Source organism: Coturnix japonica, chromosome 11, assembly GCF_054131305.1.
Source record: "Coturnix japonica strain WE chromosome 11, WE-NBRP24, whole genome shotgun sequence".
Taxonomy (NCBI): Eukaryota; Metazoa; Chordata; class Aves; order Galliformes; family Phasianidae; genus Coturnix; species Coturnix japonica.
Window position 1 is genome coordinate 3,941,564 of NC_140673.1, and position 22,146 is coordinate 3,963,709.

Genomic DNA, 22,146 nt, shown 5'->3' on the forward strand with positions numbered 1-22,146 from the left:
TCTTGTTGCAGTTGATAGAAAAGCACATTCCGATTTAATAGAGAGATGTTAAGCAAATGTTGAAAAGCTTTAAACTTTCCTCTAGTATCTTTTCAGTGCAGAACAGGGGCCACATTGTCTGCATTTCTTATTAGAGAATACAGATCAGTGTAGTCTCTCTGGATATGAGGAACATAAGATTTCTTTATTACATCCTCACCTTTTCTTTTTTCTTTTCTTTCCCCTCCAGAAAGACTGAAAAAATGTTCTAGACTTTACCCAGTCAAGACAGACCTGCATGGAAATACTAATCTGTTTGAGGAATACCTTTCAAAATACGGCCCCTACTATTTCTCCAACTAATACAAATAAACCTGATATACATATGTTAACATATAGCTTAAATTTACTTAGTAGGCTACTAAAGCTTTTACTTTTTAAGGTAATAAGTCAGACTCATCTCCCGCTGGAGCAGTAATTAAGAAGAACATCATCAACTAATGGCTGTCACCAGCTAATGGATCCATGTGAAATAAATTCTTCATTTCCAGAGGCTGACATCAGGATGAGTCTCAACTTGCATAAACATTACTGCTTTACATTAAGAAGCATATTCATCAGAAATGTTGTTACAAAACTGAGGAATAAGGTATTTAATCCAATAAATGCTGAACAGCTACATGTTCCTAAAGAACAATGATGGGTGACATCTCTGCCCTGTATACCTGTCCACATTTCAAGATGGAGGAACAAAAAGAGGAGGGCTAACATTCTGCTTGCACTGTGTGAGGTATTTCTAAGTATTTCCTGTAAGGCAGTGCTGATATGACTGCTGTTAAGATGTCAAAGTACACATATATATATCTATCTATACAGTACACTTATGTACAATGTCATGTTCAAAACAGGACAGTTCTAGCCCTTGGAGTTATATACTAAGCTAAAAAGCAAAACAAAACAAAACCAAAAAGATAAAATTTGCTGTAATAAATGTTTGCTCTGTATAACCTCTAAACTTCCAATGCATAGGGACCATTAACATTTTAGGTGAAAGCTAGCCATTAAACAGTGTATTTCTACTTGCCACCTTAACCCACAGTATCATTTTTCAGTGTTTTACACCTGTGAAAGTAAGACCCCCTTAGAAATAGTTTCAAATAGGAAAAATATGAGAGGGAAGGGAAGGGAAGGGAAGGGAAGGGAAGGGAAGGGAAGGGAAGGGAAGGGAAGGGAAGGGAAGGGAAGGGAAGGGAAGGGAAGGGAAGGGAAGGGAAGGGAAGGGAAGGGAAGGGAAGGGAAGGGAAGGGAAGGGAAGGGAAGGGAAGGGAAGGGAAGGGAAGGGAAGGGAAGGGAAGGGAAGGGAAGGGAAGAACATATAATAGATTTTAATAATCCCCTCTAACTTCAGAGTCACCCATGGTCACTTAACCATATATTTTTGTTATTTCAAATGGTTTTATAAGCACTGAAAGAGCTACATTAGCTCTGCAAGTCCTCAGTAGTCATGAATGACATGGGATTAAAGATATAGACTAGTGCTCTCATTCCCCAGATTTAAGTCCTTTACTTGCAATGTGTGGTAAATATCCTAAAATACACATTTTTCATTAATCACGTGCTGGTAAATGTGGGAGTGAAAGCGTTACTGAAAAGGAGTAGAATCTTTTAATCGCCATTAATGTGAGTGGTACAGCAAAGGTACCTGACTGATGAGCCTTGAGATCTCACCTCGTTATTAGAGAAACCACTACAGTTTAATAGCATTAATTTAGCTAACAGTACATATTGCCTGGTCAATCTCCTTTTCAAGGTGGAACAAAATCTGTGGCTTTTGTGAAAAGCTCATTAAATATGTAAAGCTTTGACATGACAGAGGGTGTCCTTTCTTCCTCCTGCCAGCTTGTTATTTTGTGGCACACAGAGTAAATGGAGACTTCCAATGGGAGATGGGAAAACAACTGTGCTAATAATTGATCACATGTATGACCCAGGACAAAAGAGCAATTACACAGATCATATGTGTGGAGGAATGAATGGATGGATAAGTATGGTGCATGTTATACATATTTATATACTCTTGTGTCTATGTATAGAAAAACTATCTATCTGTATATATTCACACTTACTATTATACTACATGTGAGCTATTAATGTCAGAGCTAGGCAGCCAAAATAACCACATTACAGTTCCAGCAGCAGGATGACTTAAGTCCTGACGTACCAAATGCCTGCAGCTCAGTGGAATCCTTCAGAAAATGGAACTCTTCATGTTCTTCAACTTTATGCAGAAAAATGATGATTTATCAGTGATGGCAGAATACGAAGATATAGAGAAACGTGAGATCACATTAAGAAATTTTCAGTTCTTTACTACTTTAATGATGTCTGCATCACAATATGCAATGCCTTGTACAACTCTGTATGCAGCAAGTAGCTTCATGATGCTTGCTTCTTTTTCTTTTTTTTTTTTTTCCCTAAAACTGAAGTTCATTTTGATTCCAAATTATTATCTTGGAAATTGATCTTGCTTTCATTGAAGTTAATAGCAATGCTCTGATCTCCTTTAATAGAGCGAGATCAGGCCCTCTGTGAACAGCAGACATATTGAACAATAGGAAAGCAATACCACAACAAGAATGTGGTTGCAATTTAAAAATGAATTAAATAAATAAATGCTTGCTTGCTCTTATGAGGATATAGGATAAGATTAAGAGGAAGACTAAGCCAGTTCTCATAAAGTGACTATTGTAAGTTACTGCCTGCAGCAGTCTATCAGGGCAAGTTTGTTTTTAATGCAGCCTATCTGAGAGTGTATTTTGGCTCCCTATGTCAAAGAACATTTCTGGTGATTTCACTCCCAAATGAGATTGTTAGTATCTCAGGAGTGAAAGCAACAACAAAAAATCAATCTTTACTTCTGATTTTGAGAGGGATGAACCCTTGGGAGGAATAAGGAGCTGCACTTGACATCTAGAAAAGACTTAAATGTTTCTAGAAAGTACAACTAGTGTCTTGCACCACTTCCTTTTTCTCCTAAGCAAAATCTTAGGTAATACTTTTGATCTCCCAGTTTTTGATCTCCCAGTTTTCTATTTAGACTCTCAGAGACCACTCACAAGTCAAGCTTGCTGCTAAAAATTGAGTTCTTTAGTTTTAAGCAGATGTTGCATTTTTTGTTAAAACCTCAGGAAGGATATTTTCAAGTCTGCTCATAGTCAGATGTGATAACTCAGTTCCAAATTAATCCAGATGAAATAAAACTATTTTAGTCCCATAAATCACTGTCTCCGCCTAGGGCTGAGAGGAGCAAACTCACAGTAATTTGTGTGAGTAGAGAAGTAACTTTTCAGACACACACTGATGTAAACAATGAGTAGGCTCCTGTAATTAATTCTTCACAACAGTGTTCAGACAGTAGTAGGAAAAAAAAGAAATGGGAAAAGATGAGACAGGGTGATTACATCACTTGAGGATCCTCAAGTTGTTTTGTTGGCTTGTTGAACAAATGCTGCCTTCTGCAGTAAGATCTGTAAAACGTTCAGCTGCTTGTTTTCACATTCCCTAGTTAACGTTTTCCCTCACAGTGTTTCATTATTCCATGAACATCCCAAACACAGCAACTCTAGTGAACTTGGCATCTGCTGGGGAGGTGAGCTCTCACTGGAAGTGGATCAGTTCTCTGAAAATATAACCCATCTTTTTCTTTGGTTTTCTTTTTTCCTTGCTTAGATTACGTACGTGCCTTACAGAGGGAAAAAAAAATGGTTGAAGGCAAGATATTGTATCTAGTTTCTTTATGTAACTCTGATAATTAGCACAGCAACAGTGTCTCAGACTACTGCTCACTGCCATGCTCAGATGCAGAGAAGACATACACATGGAACGTTTCTGTTCTCAAAGCCAGGTCTTATGGTAAAGCTGGAGGAGCACACATAAAATGAGTAACCGCAAGCTCTACATGTGCTGGGCACTGACAGCAGTCTGTAAACTGAGATCTAAATGGATTGCTCCTCTGAAGTTATTCCTTTCACCTTGTAAATGCAAGTAGGGCCACTCCAGCTTTATCTCCTTATACTTATCATGTCAGAGCCACCTATCTCTGGAAATACACACTGTAAGGTGTATCTGATCTCACTTTTTATCGCATTCTTTTATAATACCATATTTAAATACTGTTAGATGTCAGCAAATAAGTTATTTTAGCTTCTGCTGTCAGACTTGTTTGTCAGATACATACCTCTGAATTGCCCCCCTTATTTATTTATTAATTTATTTTTCCAAATCAGGTCTATCTCACATTGGCCTTCATTTCATATGGGTCCACAACTGATTTTGATGCAGCCATCACAGAACATCCTTCACTTATCACTCGCATTACATTTTTTTGCCAGTCACGGATCTACTTTGCTTCACATGCATACACTTCCATAACCTCTAGAAGAAATTACTACCACTTGAAAAAGAAAAATAATCTCAAACAGTAAATCACAGCATATTCCACTTCTCCCCACTCTGCACTGTACGATTTAACACTTAATGAAACGTATGCAGAAAATGCACTGGAATCCAGGAGTGAGCCACAATACAGACTGCTGGTAACAAAGCCCTTACCTTTGCACACGCATGCCGATCTCTAAGCAGCACAGGAATCGTAGCCCCCAAAAATCAGTTCTCCTGTCTTCCGATATACGGTGTCAGTTTACACCCTGTTTTCTTTACCTCGCTTTTTACACTGTGCTACATACGGTTCATGCTCCTGGTGCCTGGGATTGGCTGGTGCGCCTATGAGGTGCGCTCAGGACTCACGCCTGGAGCACCCTGCAGCCCCGATTAACTCTTTCCACCCGAGCTCTCCGGCTCCCTCGTCAAGTCCGCCCAGCCGGGCGGGGCACACGCCCCGACCTCCGGGGGGTTCGCTTTCCTCTTCCCTTCCGAAGGGGAAGGCGGCGGGCGCACGGAACTATCTTCTCCCGCGGAGGATGTGGCGAGGGGGGGTCCCGGCAGCCTGGGTCCGACACTCGGCTGCGGGAGCTCCCACTGTCCGGAGCTCCTCCTGCAGCTGCGGGCAGTGCCGTACCACCCTACCCCCCACCCCGCCGCCTCCTCCCCCGAGAGGGGTAAGAGCAATTCGGAGGAACGGAGCGGGGTTACGTCCAGGCAGAGGAGCAGGCAGGCTGTCTGCCTACATGCGTCTTTAAAGGAGTTTCCTCCCTCGGAGCCCCTTCCCAGGTGTCCGCCTGCCACTGCCAATATTTGGAATTGGAAAATTAGCTCCTGACCGACAAGGAGTCCCGAAGCCTCACAGCCTCAGAGAGTCTGAAGGTGACAGAGGAGGTGACAGCAATTCCTGACAGCGAGGCCAGTCACAAACAAGCAGAGAGAAAAAAGGGAAGAAGGCTATTTCTGACCATTGCCCCAGGACTGGGCTGAGAGGCTCGGGAGGTATTTACCCGCTGCCACTCCTTTGTACAAAAAGCAAAAGAATCAACCGAACAGAAGCCAAAACCCGCCGGGCTGCTCCCTGGCACTCCCATTTTCTCCGAGTCATCCAGCCCTGTGTGGGCAGTGGGGATCCTCTGGTCTGGGAGCGCGGAACGCGGGAAATGAACCACTGAGGCTAATGGGAATCTTCCTATTACACATGCCTCACGCTCGCCGCATACTATCGCCCATTAAGACTACATTAATTGCATTGATTTATTCGATGTTTGTACGCAAAGGGTCTGTTCCCCCCTTCCCCGTCTGCCGAACCCACCCTGCCCGTGAACTGCCCGAGCACCGCTGCCATCCATCGCCGTGACCGCGATCTGAACTACTCGCTGCCCGCATTCCCTGCCCTGCCATCTCCCACCGCTGCCAGCACAGGGGGAGCGCGGAGTGCTCCGAACCTCGGGCAGCGTTCTGCTGATGGGCACATCAATCTCTTCTGCAGCGCGCTACCATTTAACTGGCGTGCTGAGGTGCTTCTCACCGGGAGAGTTATTCCCACAGAGAGTTAACCCTCAGGGCTTCCTGCTAGTTCTTAATACTGAGACAAAAACAAAGAACAAAAAAAGAAGGGTCAGAAATTGGGTAGAGCTTTGGAAATGCACTTACCTAGGTAATCCTCTATACCTAGGAAGGGAAGGAGGTCTGAATGCACAGAAACTTTCCTTGAGGAGCATGGTGTGGGAGGATCCCTGCAGCAGCAGATTCAGGAGAAGCGCCCGGGGTTTGGTTAATGATCCCAGCCCGGTGCTAGGGACCGGGGGGAAGGGGGACGGGGGGGGGGGGGGGGGACGGACGGACAAGGGAGGCACTGACGGCAACGGGTAACCCGGCGGGGGAACGGGCTATGGGAAAGGATGGAGCCGGGGCAGGGGTGTGCTGTCCAGCTGCCGGGAGAAGAGAGGAACTGGAAGAAGGATGGATTTTGGATTCCTCGCCTGAAAGGCTTTCTCTTACTCCCCTTTCCCCCTTCCCGACATCAGCCAGCAATTTGGAGGCGGAGGGAGGAGGGGAGGGAAGCAGTCTCGGGAGCACGGTATTGAAGAGGGCATTGATCTTTTCGGTTCTCTGCTTGCCACCAGGCAATAAATTCAGATCTCGTGTCTTTCTCACTGGCACCTCCACCTGCTTGCAAGCCCTGAGCACCGTCCTTGCGATCTGTGCACGTACTGCTGTGGAGACATGACTGCATGCACACACACACACACACACACACATCGCGCACGCTAAATGACAGAGTTAAATGGAGCTCGGTCAATACCTCCTCGTGAGAACTAACATGTTCCCTCCCTACCTTCTGTTATTGAACGTGGGTGGATCTCTGCCTTTAATTAGAGACACAGAAACGTTGGAAGCATCAGCCGCAAATAGCACCATAACGGCACTCATCCTTTTTTTAACAACAACTATTTATTCCCCTTGGTCCTATTCTGTATTTTTATTTCGAAGTAAAGAAGTCCCTACTTGATCCAAAGCACAGCCTTCACTTCGGAAAGCGGCAGGTGGAGGCGCATATATACACATATATGTACGTTTTGTGCAGACGGCGCCTGTTCTCTACCCCTGGCGAGCTCTAACCCAGCATCCCCCACCCCGGCGGTTCCGAACCAGGTGGTGCTGCGGTGCACAGCACCCCCCAGCCCGGCGGTACCGAACCCAGCGGTGCTGTCAGCCGCAGCCCTCCCCCACCCCCCACGCTGTCCCCCGCGCGCAGCCCGGCCGCTGTCACCCTCCAGTGCAAGCGACAGGACGGAGCGAGTGGGGATCTGGGGATTCCTTCTGTGCCCTTCCGATCCCTTCTGGGGCACGCTTCCCCTCCCCCAATACAATCCGAGCTCCTTCGGGAATCAGTGAGGGCAATGAACTTTTCCTCCGAGCCCTTCCGCCCGCCCTTCCCCCCCGCCCCCCTCCAACCCCCTGCGATGAGCTGTGCCTGCAGGAGTTAAACTTAGGGAATGTAGCAGGTAGAGGGGCTGATGGAAGCATTAATACAGGGTGATGCATAAGCGGCGGAATGGCATAAAGGCTGCGCGTGTGAGACTGCGGAGCGGTGCGATGTAGCGCCGGGCGCTGTGACTAACGCACGGAACGGATCCGTGCAGGCACGGCTGGTGCTTCCAATTCCTTCGAGTTCGGGAAGCGAAGCGAGCCGCGCTGCTGGGAGGCTGAGAGGCAAAGCGAGGCAACGGAGAGGCTGCTTTTCTTTCCTTTTTTTTTTTTTTTTTTTTTTTTTTTCCCTCTTTTAAGTGTCCTTTTGTTGAAGACAAGCAAACTAAATGTGAAATAAAACCTACTCACCGGGTGACATTTCAGGAAGCGAAGCGGCTGTGAGCAAAACGCATCCCGAATCCAAACGTACAGTCCATATCTCCGGCTTCAGGCTAAAGGAGGGATGGGCATGGTGGTGGGACTTTGGAAACCATCAGCAGTTCCGTGTGGCACAGCAGCAAGTACAACACCCATACACACCGTGCGTGCGTGTGTGCGGGGGGAGGCACGGGGCCCACAGACACTGGTGGGGGGAGTGGAGTGGAGGGGCGGAGGAGGAGAGAGGGTAGGAAATCCGAATAGCAAGAGGAGTTGCTGGGAGGGGTTAAGATTTATTTTGTTCCCTGTTTGCGGGGCTTTGGTTGGGTCGGTTTTATTTTTATTTTCGTTTTTACTTATTCCTTTTGTCTGTGTGTGTGTGTGTGTGTGTGTGCGGTGATGGCGGTGCTTCTCAAGGAAAGAATAACAAACGGCGGGATGCGCACAGCGGGCAGGAACCGAGGGGCTGCGCCGAGTCTGCTCGAGCACAGCCTAGACCGAGCCGGTAGCGGGAGGCTGCGGAGGGCCGGGGCGGCTCGGCGGGGCTCTGCCGGAGGGGCTGCCGGCGGCACCGACCCCCTCGGGGAAGGCGGAGAGAGGGGGAGAGGGCAGCGGGATTCGGGCAGCCGCTGGGGCCGCGGCCGGACGGAGGACAGCCCCGCAGCGGCTGCTGGGCGGCGCGGCGCCCGCTCATCCTCCACCCGCAGCCGCCATCCAGCGAGCCGCGGCGGCGGTACCGAGCGGTAAGAGGAGCCCTGCCTTCCGCCTCTCCCCTGTCCTGAGCGAAGCCTTTGTCTCACATCCCTTTGGTTTCCGTGCTGCCTTGTTGGGTTTGTGCTTATTTCCCTCCTTCGCGCAGACAGTCCCCCCGCAGCCGCCTCTCCCCGCCGGCGCCCGTCTGCTACCCGCAGCTCGCAGCCAAAGGACCTGCGGGGCGGAGCGGCGTCTCGGAGGGCCTCGGAGCTGTGGGCATCGCGGCAGAACGCAGTTGTCCGGTGGCGGAGGGTAGGGCTGGACAACGTTCCTGTTGAGCATTCGAGCCCCCCCCCTCGCCCCCCTCTTTGCCCTGCCTAAGGGAAGCATCCCTATTCGCTCCCCCTTTCTTGGAGCTCCTCGGCTCTCTGTATGGAAATCACGATCTGGCTTGGTGGAAAAAAATCTCCCTTTTCCTCACATAGTGGCTCCAGAGTGTGTGCTGAATTTCAAGGGGTATGTATGGGAGGGGAGGCAGCGTCAGCGTTCGTGGAGCATGATCCTCCTTGCTACCTCTCCAGCTCTGTCACACTCCTGCATACGTGTGCTGTAAGCAGACCTGTGTTTATGGTTAATAAACACGTCTTTCCATAGGTACCGTTATCCTGAGAGCTTGGCATTAATAAATCGAAATCTAGCCGCTGACAGGGAACAGGCTGCAGTCAACAAGGGGCTTTGGCATCCCAACGTGAGAGCAGGGTAACCTGGTCACGTTTTGCACTGTGCCTCCCAAGACCAGTAAGCAGAGTGATCACGTAGACCGTGTGATGCATACATTGGACAAGATGGGGTGCCAGACAGTATTACAGCAGCACTTACCCATTGTGTGACATACACTCTTCACGAGACTGTCATTTCTGTTGGCCTTCTTGATCAAGAAGGCTTTTTTCATCTCTCACTCACCTCACTGTGCAGTAGGGTGAAATGTTGATGTTCACATGTCAGCCTGGAAGTTTTATGCTTCCAGAATCTTTTTGTGTGACATTGCAGAAGCCCAATTGCTTCATTGTTTTGCCCCCCACCAGCACCTTTAAGTCATTTTTTAACTCAAGAAATGTGGAGTCATTTTCTCTTAGTGGTGACTTACCCTGCTTTGCTTTCTTATTTCCTTCAGGGAGGAGGGAAAAATAGGAGTAAAGATGTTATTGATAGCAGAGAAAAAAGAGCTGCCCATTTCAAGTGTAGTAGCTGTTAAATATGTAGGCATGTGTGTGATTCATTATGCAGTTATAAAAATGAAAAGCATACCATCTCTCCTCGTTGCCTTGGAGTATACTTTCTCTTGCAGCAACAAGTAGTACAAACTACTCTCCCCCCTCTTCTTTCCCCCTTCCAAATGCCACTTTGAAAGGTCAGCCTGTTTATGTAAAGATAAGTGTTTCTTCACAAAGACTGCTGTACATCAAGCCTGCAGTGACATTAGATAGACTTTGGGATTCAGTGTACTCAGTAATAGTTCTGTTCATTTTCTAGATCTGATAAAATCACAGAGAAAACAAAAGACAGGCATAGAGTGAGTGGGATAGATCAATATGCTGGGGTGTGTGGAGGCAGCAGTATCTTCATGGCCGTGTTTGTTACTGCAAATGCTAGTAAGATCTGGTGGACCTTCATATATTTACATGCATGTATGTAAATACATAAGCACACACACATATTTATAAAGAGATTTGCTGATGTGCTGGTGTTTTTCTGCTCCCGTCTCTAGTTTTCCCTCTAGCTGTAATGATGTCCTGAATCTGTTCAGCAGTCATTTCACACCAAAGGTAGTTTAAATCAAAGAATGACAATTTGATTTTGAGTCTTGCCAACTCTGTCCCCTCAAAAAAAGAGAAGATTGACTTTACTGGACTTTGGCAAAGACCACTCGTAGTTAAGTTTAGCTTTCATTTCATAGTACCTACATGTGTGGTGTACACAGTCTGATCTATATTTCACTGTGCATTATTTCCCTTCCTGTTAATCAAGAATAGTACAGCTGCACTTCCTCAACTCGTATCACTTCTTCTGGCCCTCTTCCTGCTTTAAATTTAATAAGGATATTCTGATATTTTTCACTTGTGTATATTTGTTGAATACCTAAAAGCTAAAAGAATGCTATCTTGGATAACGGATCTTCCACTGATGTCCATTCCAATATATAGTTGCCACCATAGTTCTGTTTTAGACCTTGAAATGGTCATGAAGCAGACTTGGAGTCCCCTATAGAGGACTTTGTTGCTTTATTTCTATGGTAGTAGTAAAATATTACAAAATCCCATCGTAGGTCAGAATACTGAAATTGCAAACAGTAGAACCATGGCACTAACTGTACTTGAATGGGGCAAGAACCATGAATCGGCAGTGTAAAATCCAAACTTGGAACTTTGTTTCACCCAGGGAACTGTAAATTATCTCTGTCAGTCCTACAACCCAAGTGGTAGTGAATTAGAGGTCATCAGATTCCTTTTTCCTTGTAAATCTACATTAAGTAATGATGTGTGTCTGTATTAGTAAATACACATTTTAATAGTGTACCCCATGGCGCCTTTTTTCTTAATATAACCATATTTTTCGCTGTCACCTTCTTATAGTAGCTTCTTCCTCCTAGCTATAATGGATTCTCTGCACACTGGTTTCCTGTAAATTCTCTATCTAAAATTCCATTTTCTACATGTTTTGTAAAGGAAAACTCTACTTGACTTTTGAAACAGTTGGGAGGAGCAAAATGATAACCTACTGAAGAACCTTGCCCTTAACTGATATTATGGCAAAGTAATTAAAGCAAAAAGGCTCACACTTTGCTCTCCTTATGATCTTGGTGTTTTTTGAATGGGTGAGATTATTTTTAGACATTGATTTGAATGTCAAATTTGCATACTCATCTAGAAAACATAGCAAATGCTTAATTGCCTATGTCCAAGTGTTTTTATTTTGCTTTGAAAACGTGTCACATATTCCCGGGTTTCATTTTTTGTTGCTATTTGAGTGCATCCACAAATTGAACTACTTATCTAAATAAGCCGTGTGTTTTCTCAGTATAGAAACAAATATGCTGTGTTTAGAATTTTGCTTCATAAACAGATTTCGACCTATATGCTTTTACTTAAATAGAGATATGATTCACTTGAATGGAATTACAGCCAGAGACTTTTTCTTTTCTTGAAGAGGAATTTATTTTTGGAATTTATCAGCTTTTCTCTTGTAGGGAATGAATTGGAACTTTATTAATATATTTCTGGGGGGAAAAATAAATCAGAGAAATACAGCGTTAACGGTGATTTTGTGCATACTTAGAATCATGGAATATCCTGAGCTAGAAGGGATCGAGGAATGATTGGTTGTTATGCTGAGGGACGTGGTTTAGTGGGAGCTATTGGTAATAGGTGAACGGTTGAACTGGAGGATCTTTTAGGTGATTTCCAACCTTGGTGATTCTATCATCTGCAAGGATCACTGAGTCCAGCTGCTGTCTTCAGACATAAGTATCTAAGAATTAAACCATATGTGTGGTAGAGTTGTCCCTGTGGGAGCTGCAGCCACCATCATGCCTCCCTTCAGCCCCCTGTGCTCTGTGCTCTCAGTGACCTCAGCCCCTCCTCACACGCCTTGCCCTCAGACCATTCCCCATCTCCATAGCCCTCCTATGGACACTAATAGCTTCATGTTCTTTTTGTGTCTGGTGCCCAACCCAGTGCTCCAGGTGAGGCCTCACCATGCAGAGCAGAGTGGGCAGCACCGGGCCTGGTGCAGTTGGCCTTTTGGGCTGCCAGCACACACTGTTGATTTGTATTCAACTTACAATCAGTCAGAACTCCCAGATCTCTTTCTGCAGTGCTGCTCTCCATCCTCTTGTCCCCTGTGTGGAATCCAGAACGTGCTCTTATTAAATGTCATATGGTTGGTGATAGGCCAGCCCTCTAATTTAATAAGATCCCTCTGGAAGTGCTCCCTACTCTTAAGGAAGCCATCAGGTCCTTTCAATTTAGTACCATCAATTTAGTATGTGTTCTAGTCCTGCATTCACATCATGTATAAAAACATCAGAGAACTGGCCTTAGAACACAGCCCTGTGAAGTCCTAGTAGTGACTGGCCACCAGCCTAATGTGACCCCACATATCATAACCCCTTGAGCCTGACTGATTGTTCATGCATTAGCTCATGTTGTGGTTTTATTTTTTGGTTTTGTTTGTTGTTTTTTTTTCAGGTTATAAGTACCATTCTGACACCAGTCTTCTGAGATGGGAAAGACCAATGATGAAAAGACCAGTGATGTTTCTCCACTCCTTTCAGAAGATATTGAGTGCGAGGCCTGTAAGTTCACATGAGCTCACTAGACATAGCTAGACACACATTTCTGGAAGGGGTAAATAGTGTGTGGAAACATGAACTTTGCCTGGAATTAGCAGCCTAGTCCTCCTGTTCTTGGAAAATTTAAGTCTATTCTATCAAATCTTCACAGCTGCTATTATCTGTGCCAAATAGGAGGCTACAAAATTGTCTCTTTGTGTAGAAATTCTAATTACGGTGTGTTTTGTCTGTTTCCAAGATTTTATAGGCAACCTTATAAGGTTGGTGTTTTTGAGTAGCCTGATACAATAATGTATTCACTCTTTATTGATAGCTAGACTAAAAAATCACTGAAAACTATGTTACTTTCAAGAAAATGAAAAGATAACTGTAGAGAAAAGAATAACGGAGGAGCTGTGTTTTAAATCCTATTGAAGCACTGTGGTGAAAAGTGTTATACATCAAATGCCTTGTTCTCTTGTGGAAAATTTCTTCTCCATGACTGTGTTAGTCCACACTTCAGTACCAGATGTAATGTCCTACTGTATGAGATGTACTTCCAGTAGGTGATATGTTGGAAATGGAATAGAGGATAGCATACCACAAGCAATGACTTCACAAGCACTGTGAGAAGCACTAGCCTAAGACTTCAGTAGATTTGCAAAGAAACAGAGTGGTACTTTTAGCTTTTTGATATCTAAATGTAGAAGTCATGCAGCTTCTCTTCTGCTCCGCTCCCTGCCTGAGTCTAGTGTTGTCACACAGACGTAAACAAAATCTTTTTGATGTTGTTATGCTACTTCTGCACAGTAAGAATCGAGCCCCTTTTGGACTAGGCAAGGTATTAACACACACGTTAAAAACAGTCACTGTCACAGAAAGGATGGGGTTAATTATGGAAGACAGAAGTGTTAGCATGAATAAAAGACTCTTCAGTGCATTTTCTGTAGTACATATAAAAGATCACTTCCAGACAAGGTGAGTTTTTGGAAGGCTGATTGAGTCAAAGAAGGTTCTGTTACATCTGAACCATTGTGCAAAAGATGCTTGCTGTGAGTTACAGCAAAAGCAATTCTGTCTTCAACCAGTAAAAGATACTGATTAAAATCTGTGCTCTTTTTCTTCATGAATGTTTGCAGAAGTAGAATATATATTTGGTAAAGTGTATTGAAGAATTTTTTCATGAACTGAAAAAGGGACAACAGACAGATACCACTAAAATTCTCTGTTTGTGCTTTGCAGTATGAGGGAATTACATACTAGGAAAGTAGAGTTTTACAGGGTAGTTATGCTGGGAAGATAAGGGCATTCAGAGAAAGCAATTTGCATTTGGAAAATAGATTATTTTACAGATATTACTTTGAATTTATAGTCATTTCCTGAATAACATCTGGTGCATTATCTCAGCAGATGTAGTTATCTCCCATAGAAGTAAGCTGAGCAAAAGATCTTTAGGAAGACTTGAAAATAACTTTTGTTATTATGTCGTTACCTCATAAGAATCAAAATACATGGGCCACTAATGACAGTGAGCAAGAACAGTGCAGTTTCTCGAACAATGTGTTTCCAGTTTTTAACATACACTTAAAATATAGCAGTATTACAAGCATTTATCATTTGTTTGGGCCATTAAGCTAATGAGACAGAAAACGCATGAAGAATTTGGATGGATGAACTCAATTTACTTTTTCTTTTTCTTTTTAACCACTTCCTGTTTTGGAAGAGTTTGGGTGTAGCAGAGCACAAAAGGTATGTTTTATTCAGATGCAGACATCACCCTTGTAGAATTCTAAATACTGGAAAGAACTCAGGTTCTCTTCCCAGTCACAAAGGAAAGACGGCAGTAAAAAAGATGTCTCTTACTTCATTTGTTTGATTATGTTCTCCATTTGTCAAAGCAGTGGAGCACAAAGCCCAAATGTATTTTGTGAAGCAATCTAGAATCTGCATGGTTTGAAGCATGAGCTTAAAACTTTCAGTGAAGAAGAATGAGACTGTGTTTTAGTTCTTCAGCACGTGTTTTGCCAAATCACATGGCAGCAGTCATTCATATATGTAAGGTGGTACAAACACCTTTACCATAGTGGCATATTTGCAGTTGCATTTCTTCAAATGTTTTTCTAGAGAACGCAAATCAAATCTTAGGACCCCATTCAGAAAACGTTATGTATCCAGTTTTGAGTTGGCTGTCTTGGTTTTGTTTAACCTTTAATATAACATTGCCTGATGTCAGACATCTCTTACAGAGATCTCTTAACAGAATGTTATGTCACGTTCCTACTATGAGCTCCAGGAGATCAGAATCTGTTTCCTTGTGGTCTCAGGTGGAGGCATGAAGAGCAACACAAAAACATGGACATGCACATGTACGTAGGGTAATCTCAGTGTCCCAGGTGTACACTTGCATGACTAGGTAAGACAGAACAAAACAAGAAAGCAGCAGTAAGGTAAAGTTCTCATTAAGCATTATTTGGGCTATCGAGAAGCAGTAGATCTTCTCTACCACCTACTGGAATTTACTGGCCAATTTGGTGTCATCATAGGAAGTATTTGTCAGTTGCTCATTTTTTTTTTTTTTTTTTTTGAGACAACAAACTGTTAGAGGTTGAATAAATTCTGGTGCTGACAGCTGGTATGTGTTAATATGAATATGGCTAATATGGAGTTAACCAATCTGGTCCTTAAAGCTTCACTTTACAGTTACAGTCTAATCATTGTCTACTCTTAAGAAACAGCTATAGCATGTGTTATTTTTTCAGACTCGGTAGTCAGCATTATTGACTTACTAGAGTCAAGAACTGCATAAGTAGCACAAAAAAGCAGTTATGAGTACATAAAGAAATTATATATTTGTTATTTCTAAACAATTTTCTCTGTGCAATTAAAAAAAAAAAAAAAAGACAAATGCATTTATTTTAATTTCCCAGATTAAAAGGAATTCTCAATCATGATTTTTTTTCCACGATAGGGAAGTGAGTGCAGTGAAGGATAACAAAGAAAGCTCTACTATGACACCTTCAAAACAAGTTGCTCTCTAAAAAAGTGCCCTCACTCTCAATATTCTGATTGGAAAACATCCTGACATGTAGTTTTATCTCATTGAGTATTCATACCTGTTGCTTAGGAATATTCAGTCTCCTATAAACTTATTTACTGGGTCTGGTGGGAATGGAGTGGTCACCCGGTTTTGCTGTTTCACTAAGCTGATTCTGTTAAATATGCGTTACCTGTGATCAGAACTGTAAGAAGGTACTAAAGTAAATTAGAAAATGAAGACATAAGCTTAAAAAGTGAGATCACATTCTCATACTAATATTATTAATAGCGTTAAGCTGCCTTGGGTGTCATGTTTCATTCTCTAGGTAGCTTTCCATCACTGTCATGCTTGGTGAGTAATTTTTCTGTGATTGGTTTCTGCTTTTTCTGCTTCTCATGAGTGAACACACACAAAAACGAGTTATTCACAAACACATAGAGGTTCTGATGACCTAATTTAGCTCTACTTTAAGCTCTACTGCTTTAAGGTATGTATGGGATCAGTGAACCCTGTGGGTGTTAGGTAGAATCTCCAAAGGAGGTGAATAATCGTATTTGTTGGCATTTGTCACAAGTGGAGCTAAAGACTTACATAGAATGCAGGTGAGGATTTATTTGGAAATCTAAAAGACTATAGCACCTGTTAGTGAGAGCCAGTGGGACCCCACAGTGTGCTCTGTGTGATGTGATGCAATTGAGCAGTGCCCAATCTGCTTTGGTTTTAAATAGACTGTGGCTCCATCATCCACTTATGTACACTGCTGATAAATATAACTGAAGGATCTTATCGCTGCCTAATCCTTCATTCCCGTTGCCTGCTATTATCTCTTATACTTGTCATGCTTTGATCCTAGTGAGGCCAGACATTTTTTTGGTTAAAAAATTGTGGCTTATTTTGTGTTTGCACACATGTTCCCTGTAGGGCTTCAGTGCTACCTCATAGTATTATGAGGTGACTGAAGGAGAGGGGATTCTGCTGATCTGTGGGATGCTTCCACAGAGCAATAATTGTACTTACAATGCTAACTGTTTCTAACTTGGAAATTATTTAATGTGTTTTATACTCAAAGAATTATGAAAAATGGGGGGGGAAAAAGAGAGTATGAAAATATACATTTCTCTTAATTAAGATTGTTAAATTATTCCCAAATTCCTTTCAGATTAGAAGTAACTTAAAACGCTGAATGTTTTAATTAGAACAGTTAGTGTGGCAGAAGTGGCTAGTAGGTCAGACAGAAGATTGCTTTAGTTGTAAGTGGTTCTCAGGTTTTACATTTCTGAATCACGTAAGGCATACAAGTTGGTGGATCGTGTCTTAGAGATTTCTGCCCAACTAAAGTAAGCTTACTAGCTCTGGATTTTGTTCTGTATCTGAGAAAAATTGTCCTGTTTCATCATTCTCTTTCTGTAAGTCAATTTCTGACAAAATGCATCAGGCTAATATGCTGTGTAGAAGGTTCACTGACTAACTTGTAATCAGTTTCAGTTGTAAATATATTCTAAGGACTGCATTTTAACTGCATACAATGGAACCTGCCATCAAGCTAAACTACCTATACAGACTGAAATCATTCAGTTCTTCCAACATCCCATAATTAACACACCCATATAGTGTTTAAATACTATAAAGAAGTGAAAGTATAAGTATGTAATGGTTCTCACCACATCCTAGTTTTTCAAATGCTGTTTCTGTAGAAATGCAAAACAAATGTTGTTCAATCTTTATTTTTTAAATCCCATTCTTAGAGCAGTACACTCATTTCATATATTTATTTGTAGGTGATCTTATTCTCCAAGTTACTTTCAGCAGTAGCTGATAAAATGCACCTAATAAATATCATGCTTCTCACAGGTAATCATGATGCACCTTACAGTGCCTTAGTTAAAATTTTTTCTTCTTACAGAGATTTAAATTTGGTAAGCAGCAAGGAATCACTGAATCATAGATTGGTTTACGTTGGAAGGGACCTTAAAGATCATCTAGTTCCAACCCCCCTGCCATAGCCAGGGTTGCTACCAAGTAGATTGGGTTGCCCAGGGCCCCGTCCAATAACAGCTCTTCTGCAAAATTTGCCAGTGTCTCTGTTGTTTATAATAGTACTGGGAGTATTTTCCACTCTCAAGTCAGCTATTGGAACAATGAAGTAATTTTGAGCTATGCTGTTTCTTAACATGCTTTTTGAGCAGTAGTTACTGCATCATCACCTGCAAAATCTTGCAGTGATGGAAAATTAAAACAATTATCTTAACAAGTTTTCTGTGAGATTTTTCATCCAAGTTAGCTAAAGCACATTCAGAGTGCGAGCTTCTCCATAAAAATCTATTTCTACACTCAAAGTTATTCTTGCTCTACTCAGACATTTTCCAGAATTATTTAAAGAGCCCTCTATCAAAATGATAACTTGTCTCTAGCCAGTCACAAATACAGGCTTGGTTTGGTCACCAAAAGTCTCCCCTGGAGGTGTTCACCCCAGTTTCTCTTCTCTACAAAAATCACAAAGATTTAAAACCTTCAGTCTCTATGTAGCTTGAGTGTAGGGTGAGATTCCTATTTTCACTGATCTAACCCTACAGTTAAAGTTGGTAGAAATTTTACCTGAACCACAAAGAAAATGTTCCACTTACCTCATAGAATTCTTTGAGTAGGAAAGGACTCTGAAAGATTATCTAGTCCAACTCCCCTACAATGAACAGGGACACCCACAGCTCCATCAGGTGCTCAGAACTTGATCCAGCCTGACCTTGGCTGTCTGAAGGGATGGGACACCACCATCTCTCTGGGCAACCAGTGCCACTGTCCTTATTGTGAATAAGGGCAATGTAAATGTATACGTAGGCTAAATCAGACCTTTTTTACTTTGATGTCATTACCTGTTGTCCTATCACAACAGAGACATCTAAAGAGCAGGGCTGTGCTCCATCTTTTCATCCCCCAGCTTGATAGACTTTGCAATTGGATCTGTTGAACCTCATGAGGTCCTCCTGGAGTTGTAGGAGTTGTTCCTTCTTAAGAGGAATGTTCTGTAAATCTTTGTTAAGTTGTTGATCTCAGCTTATTTGTCCTCACTGGATCAGCAAAAACTTATCAGATAGTAACTCTGGTGTCACTTGCCTTTTCATGCTCCTTTTAAAGCAACAGCCTTTTTATGACATCAGCTTTGCCTATGCCTTTCCTTTGAAGGAATGGGGAAGATGAAAATAAAAGTAGTTAACTTTTTGGATACACTTATAGCAATTTGAAGAGAGACCTTCATTCAGTTCAGATTTTGAGTTTCCCTAATGCTTTTCACAACACTTACCTGTGCACTTATTTTTGCTCAGGTGTTTAGATGCTTGATCCGAAAATATGCCTGAGTGCTTTCCTGAACTATGGCCAAAACCTATATACAAATGAAAAAGAGTCTGTTCTAGCTTGTTTTAAAGATATTATTTGGGAAAATAAATTTGGCAAGCTCATTTCATAAGTTTTCAAGGCAGGCAATGAACTAAATACAAAGTCAGGAGAGAAAAAGGCCTCTTCATTGTACTCCTCTTTCTACAGCTTTTGCTATAGGAGACACAGTAGAATATTCTGAAATAGTTTATCAGCTTTGTTAATTTGCCTCTTTTCTGAAATCCTTATAAAAGAAAGATCAGCATGAAAGTACAAGATAATTTCTGTCCAGTGCCGAAGTACAGCTAAACTACAAGGAAATAAAAAGACAATTACTACAAGGGGAAAGGTCCGAATAGTCAGAGGGCAGATACAGTACAAATGTACAATTGTATTGCAGCATGGTATGCTGGAAAAGATACAAAGCATTTTCAAGACTCTTTCCCAGCCTGCTTTTGACAAAAGGTGGTGCACCAGAGGCTGTGTGACAAAAATCTGGTATTTTCATTTTGTATGAAAAGCATATTGAGGTTGAGGTTTGGGGTTGCTTGGCTGGTTGCTGTTGTTCTTGGTGTTTTTCTTGCTTTTTGGCTTCAATTTCTTTATAGTTTTTATATATAAATTTCAGCTGGGAATGACTTCCACTCCTTTCTTAAAAATACTTCCAACAAGATGTCTACACAATGGACTGTTTGGAGTCATGTACACTGGCAATGCAGAGAAAATGATGGATGGAATGGATAACATTTCCTCTTCAGTAAGAGGACTGTCTTTAGGGAATTTAGAGCCATCTTAATTGTGCCTATATCCACATTTTTTATATTTCTTGTAAACTGGTGTCCTAGACAGCAGTTCTGAAATTCTCTTTGTGTCTGAATTCATTACACTTCTTGCAGTCACACTTCCAGAAACATGATTACTAGCTTGGGAACTCTTGGTCAAAAGGGAAAGTCTAGGTGGACTCTGTTATGATACAGTTTAGATTCAGAAGAGCATAATTGGGTTAAGTATGGCAGTGCTCAGGTGGCATGTAGTGCTGCCTCACTGACTGAGGAGCTGAGGACATTTTCTGCAACAACGTGGATCTGAACAGAAGAAGTAAATGACAAATACCTCTGAGCTTTGAATGTGGTATCAAGATTTAAAAATACAGTACACACTGCTTTAAGCTATATTGCACAGAATTTCTCTGATGACAGACAGATTGTAGGCAACAAAAGCATCAAGACCTGCTGTCAACATCTTTTGGATAGTTATGAATGGACTTGTGGTTTGGATCTCAGTTCAGAACTAATGCTACACAGAGGGGCAAGAGGGTCTAGATTAATATTAGCAAAACTTATGATGCCACTGATGACACCATTGATGTCTATTTGGTGAATTAGAATAAAAGAATTAGTGGTAAGGACCTAAAAGCCATACCATTTGTGTTTCTGGAAGAGGAATAAGATAAGGCTGCTTTGGATTGGATAGAGCCATGAACTCAGCAAGGCTTTTGATGCTGTCTGCTACAACATCCTTGCAATTAAGCTTAGTAAGTGTGGGCTAGATAAGCATTGAGGTGGGCTGAGAACTGGCTGACTGGCAAGGCAGAGGCTTGTGATCAACAGCGCAGTCTAGTTGGAGGCCTAACCAGTAGTATTCCCAGAGGTCAGTACTGGGTCTGGTCTGGTAAAATATTTTCATCAGTAACCCAGATGAACGGATAGAGTCCACCCTCAGCAAGTTAGCTAATAATGGGAGGAGCAGCTGACACACCAGAAGGTGATGCTGCCATTCAAATAGACCTGGGCAGGCTGGAGAGTTGAGCAGAGAGGAACTTGGTGAATTTCAACAAGAGCAAGTGTTGAATCTTTCACCTGGGGAGGAAAAACCACATATATCAGTACAGGTTGGGGGCTGAAGGTGAGTTCTGAGGAGAAGGACCTGGATGTTCTGGCAAATGACAGGTTGGCTTCACTGTGAAAGTAACAGAGCACTGGAACAGGCTAGTCACAGAGCCAGGCTAAACCAGCCCATAAACCATTGACATAAAAATTGGCAGCATCTGAATGCCCAGCCATCAGAAATTCCAGTTCTGTGAGGTGCAGCAAGTGCAGAATGATCAGAGAAATACAAAATAAATTCCACCAGCCAACAACAAAACTGTTCCCTCATTATTTTCTCTTGAGAATTTGGTTTTCTACGCTTCTGCTACTTTTTTTCTTCCTCTCCCTCGGGTAATAATACACGTTTGTCAAAGTAGCTTTACGTGGTATCATTCTTTATAGAATGTGTCCTCAGTGTGCTGTATGTGCAAGAGCTCGATTTTAACAGGCAAATCCAAGAGTTTGCTGTCAGTCTTGATTGGGCTTGATTTATCTCTAAACTTTTTCACAATCAATTATAATGTCTTCAGCACCTTGCTTCATTGTTTTGTAGCTGCCATGCAGTCTCTCCAACTTCTGTTTTTCTATTATGTGGAGCAATTGCCTTGGGACTAGCAATGTATCTTATAGAAAATGTAATAGAGGGGTGTAGATCCTTAGGGGTTTTAAAGGGACTGTTCAGAGGTGGCCTTAACTAGTTTCAACAACAAAAAAAAGCTTAAAAATAGGCCTGTTTCATCAAGAGTTCTGTTAATATTGATGGTCATCCGATGTCTGGAAACCTGTTGGTGGTCTGAGAACACTGCAGTTCACAGAAAGGATTCCCACGTGTTCATCTTTTTTTTATTGTTTTTTTATTTTATTTTTTGCTTTCCTGTACTGGACTGAGTGCCTATAACATATAATATATATGAAACTCTTTAGAGAAGGTCATGCGAGTCAAACTGTGATCATTTTCCTTCTTTGTTCTGTGTTTTGTTGTTTTTGCACCAGATTGGATTAAACACAATTCAGAAAGCAGTCTATCCCTAAAACAAGTTTTGATCTTTTAGAATCTCTGTTTCAATGATACT

The 22,146-nt window shown here is 42.4% G+C and overlaps 2 protein-coding genes across 13 annotated transcripts in view; one reads left to right on the forward strand and one right to left on the reverse strand.

The window, feature by feature from the left end:
• BRINP3 (BMP/retinoic acid inducible neural specific 3) overlaps window positions 1–8,050 on the reverse strand; it is a 190,983-nt gene extending 182,933 nt beyond the window's left edge. Inside the window, exon 1 of one of the 4 annotated variants that reach the window (XM_015869841.3) lies at window positions 7,765–8,050. The gene's annotated coding sequence lies outside the window, so the exon portion shown is untranslated. Of the gene's footprint in view, window positions 1–4,590; window positions 5,417–6,075; window positions 6,415–7,764 lie in introns of those variants that run through there. The other 3 variants (XM_085511992.1, XM_015869843.3, XM_015869842.3) reach the window with 3 other exon arrangements.
• Window positions 7,799–22,146, forward strand: part of LOC107317312 (uncharacterized) — a 35,290-nt gene continuing 20,942 nt past the window's right edge. For 2 of the 9 annotated variants that reach the window (XR_014932946.1, XR_014932947.1), the window contains exons 1-2: window positions 7,799–7,936; window positions 12,714–12,820. Coding sequence is in view for 1 of the 9 variants with exons in the window: in XM_085511993.1 (XP_085368119.1) it covers window positions 8,173–8,516; window positions 8,633–8,804 (516 nt within the window). In the remaining 8 variants the exon portion in view is untranslated. Of the gene's footprint in view, window positions 7,937–8,022; window positions 8,101–8,172; window positions 8,517–8,632; window positions 9,130–12,712; window positions 12,821–22,146 lie in introns of those variants that run through there. The other 7 variants (XR_014932944.1, XR_014932945.1, XR_014932948.1 and 4 more) reach the window with 6 other exon arrangements.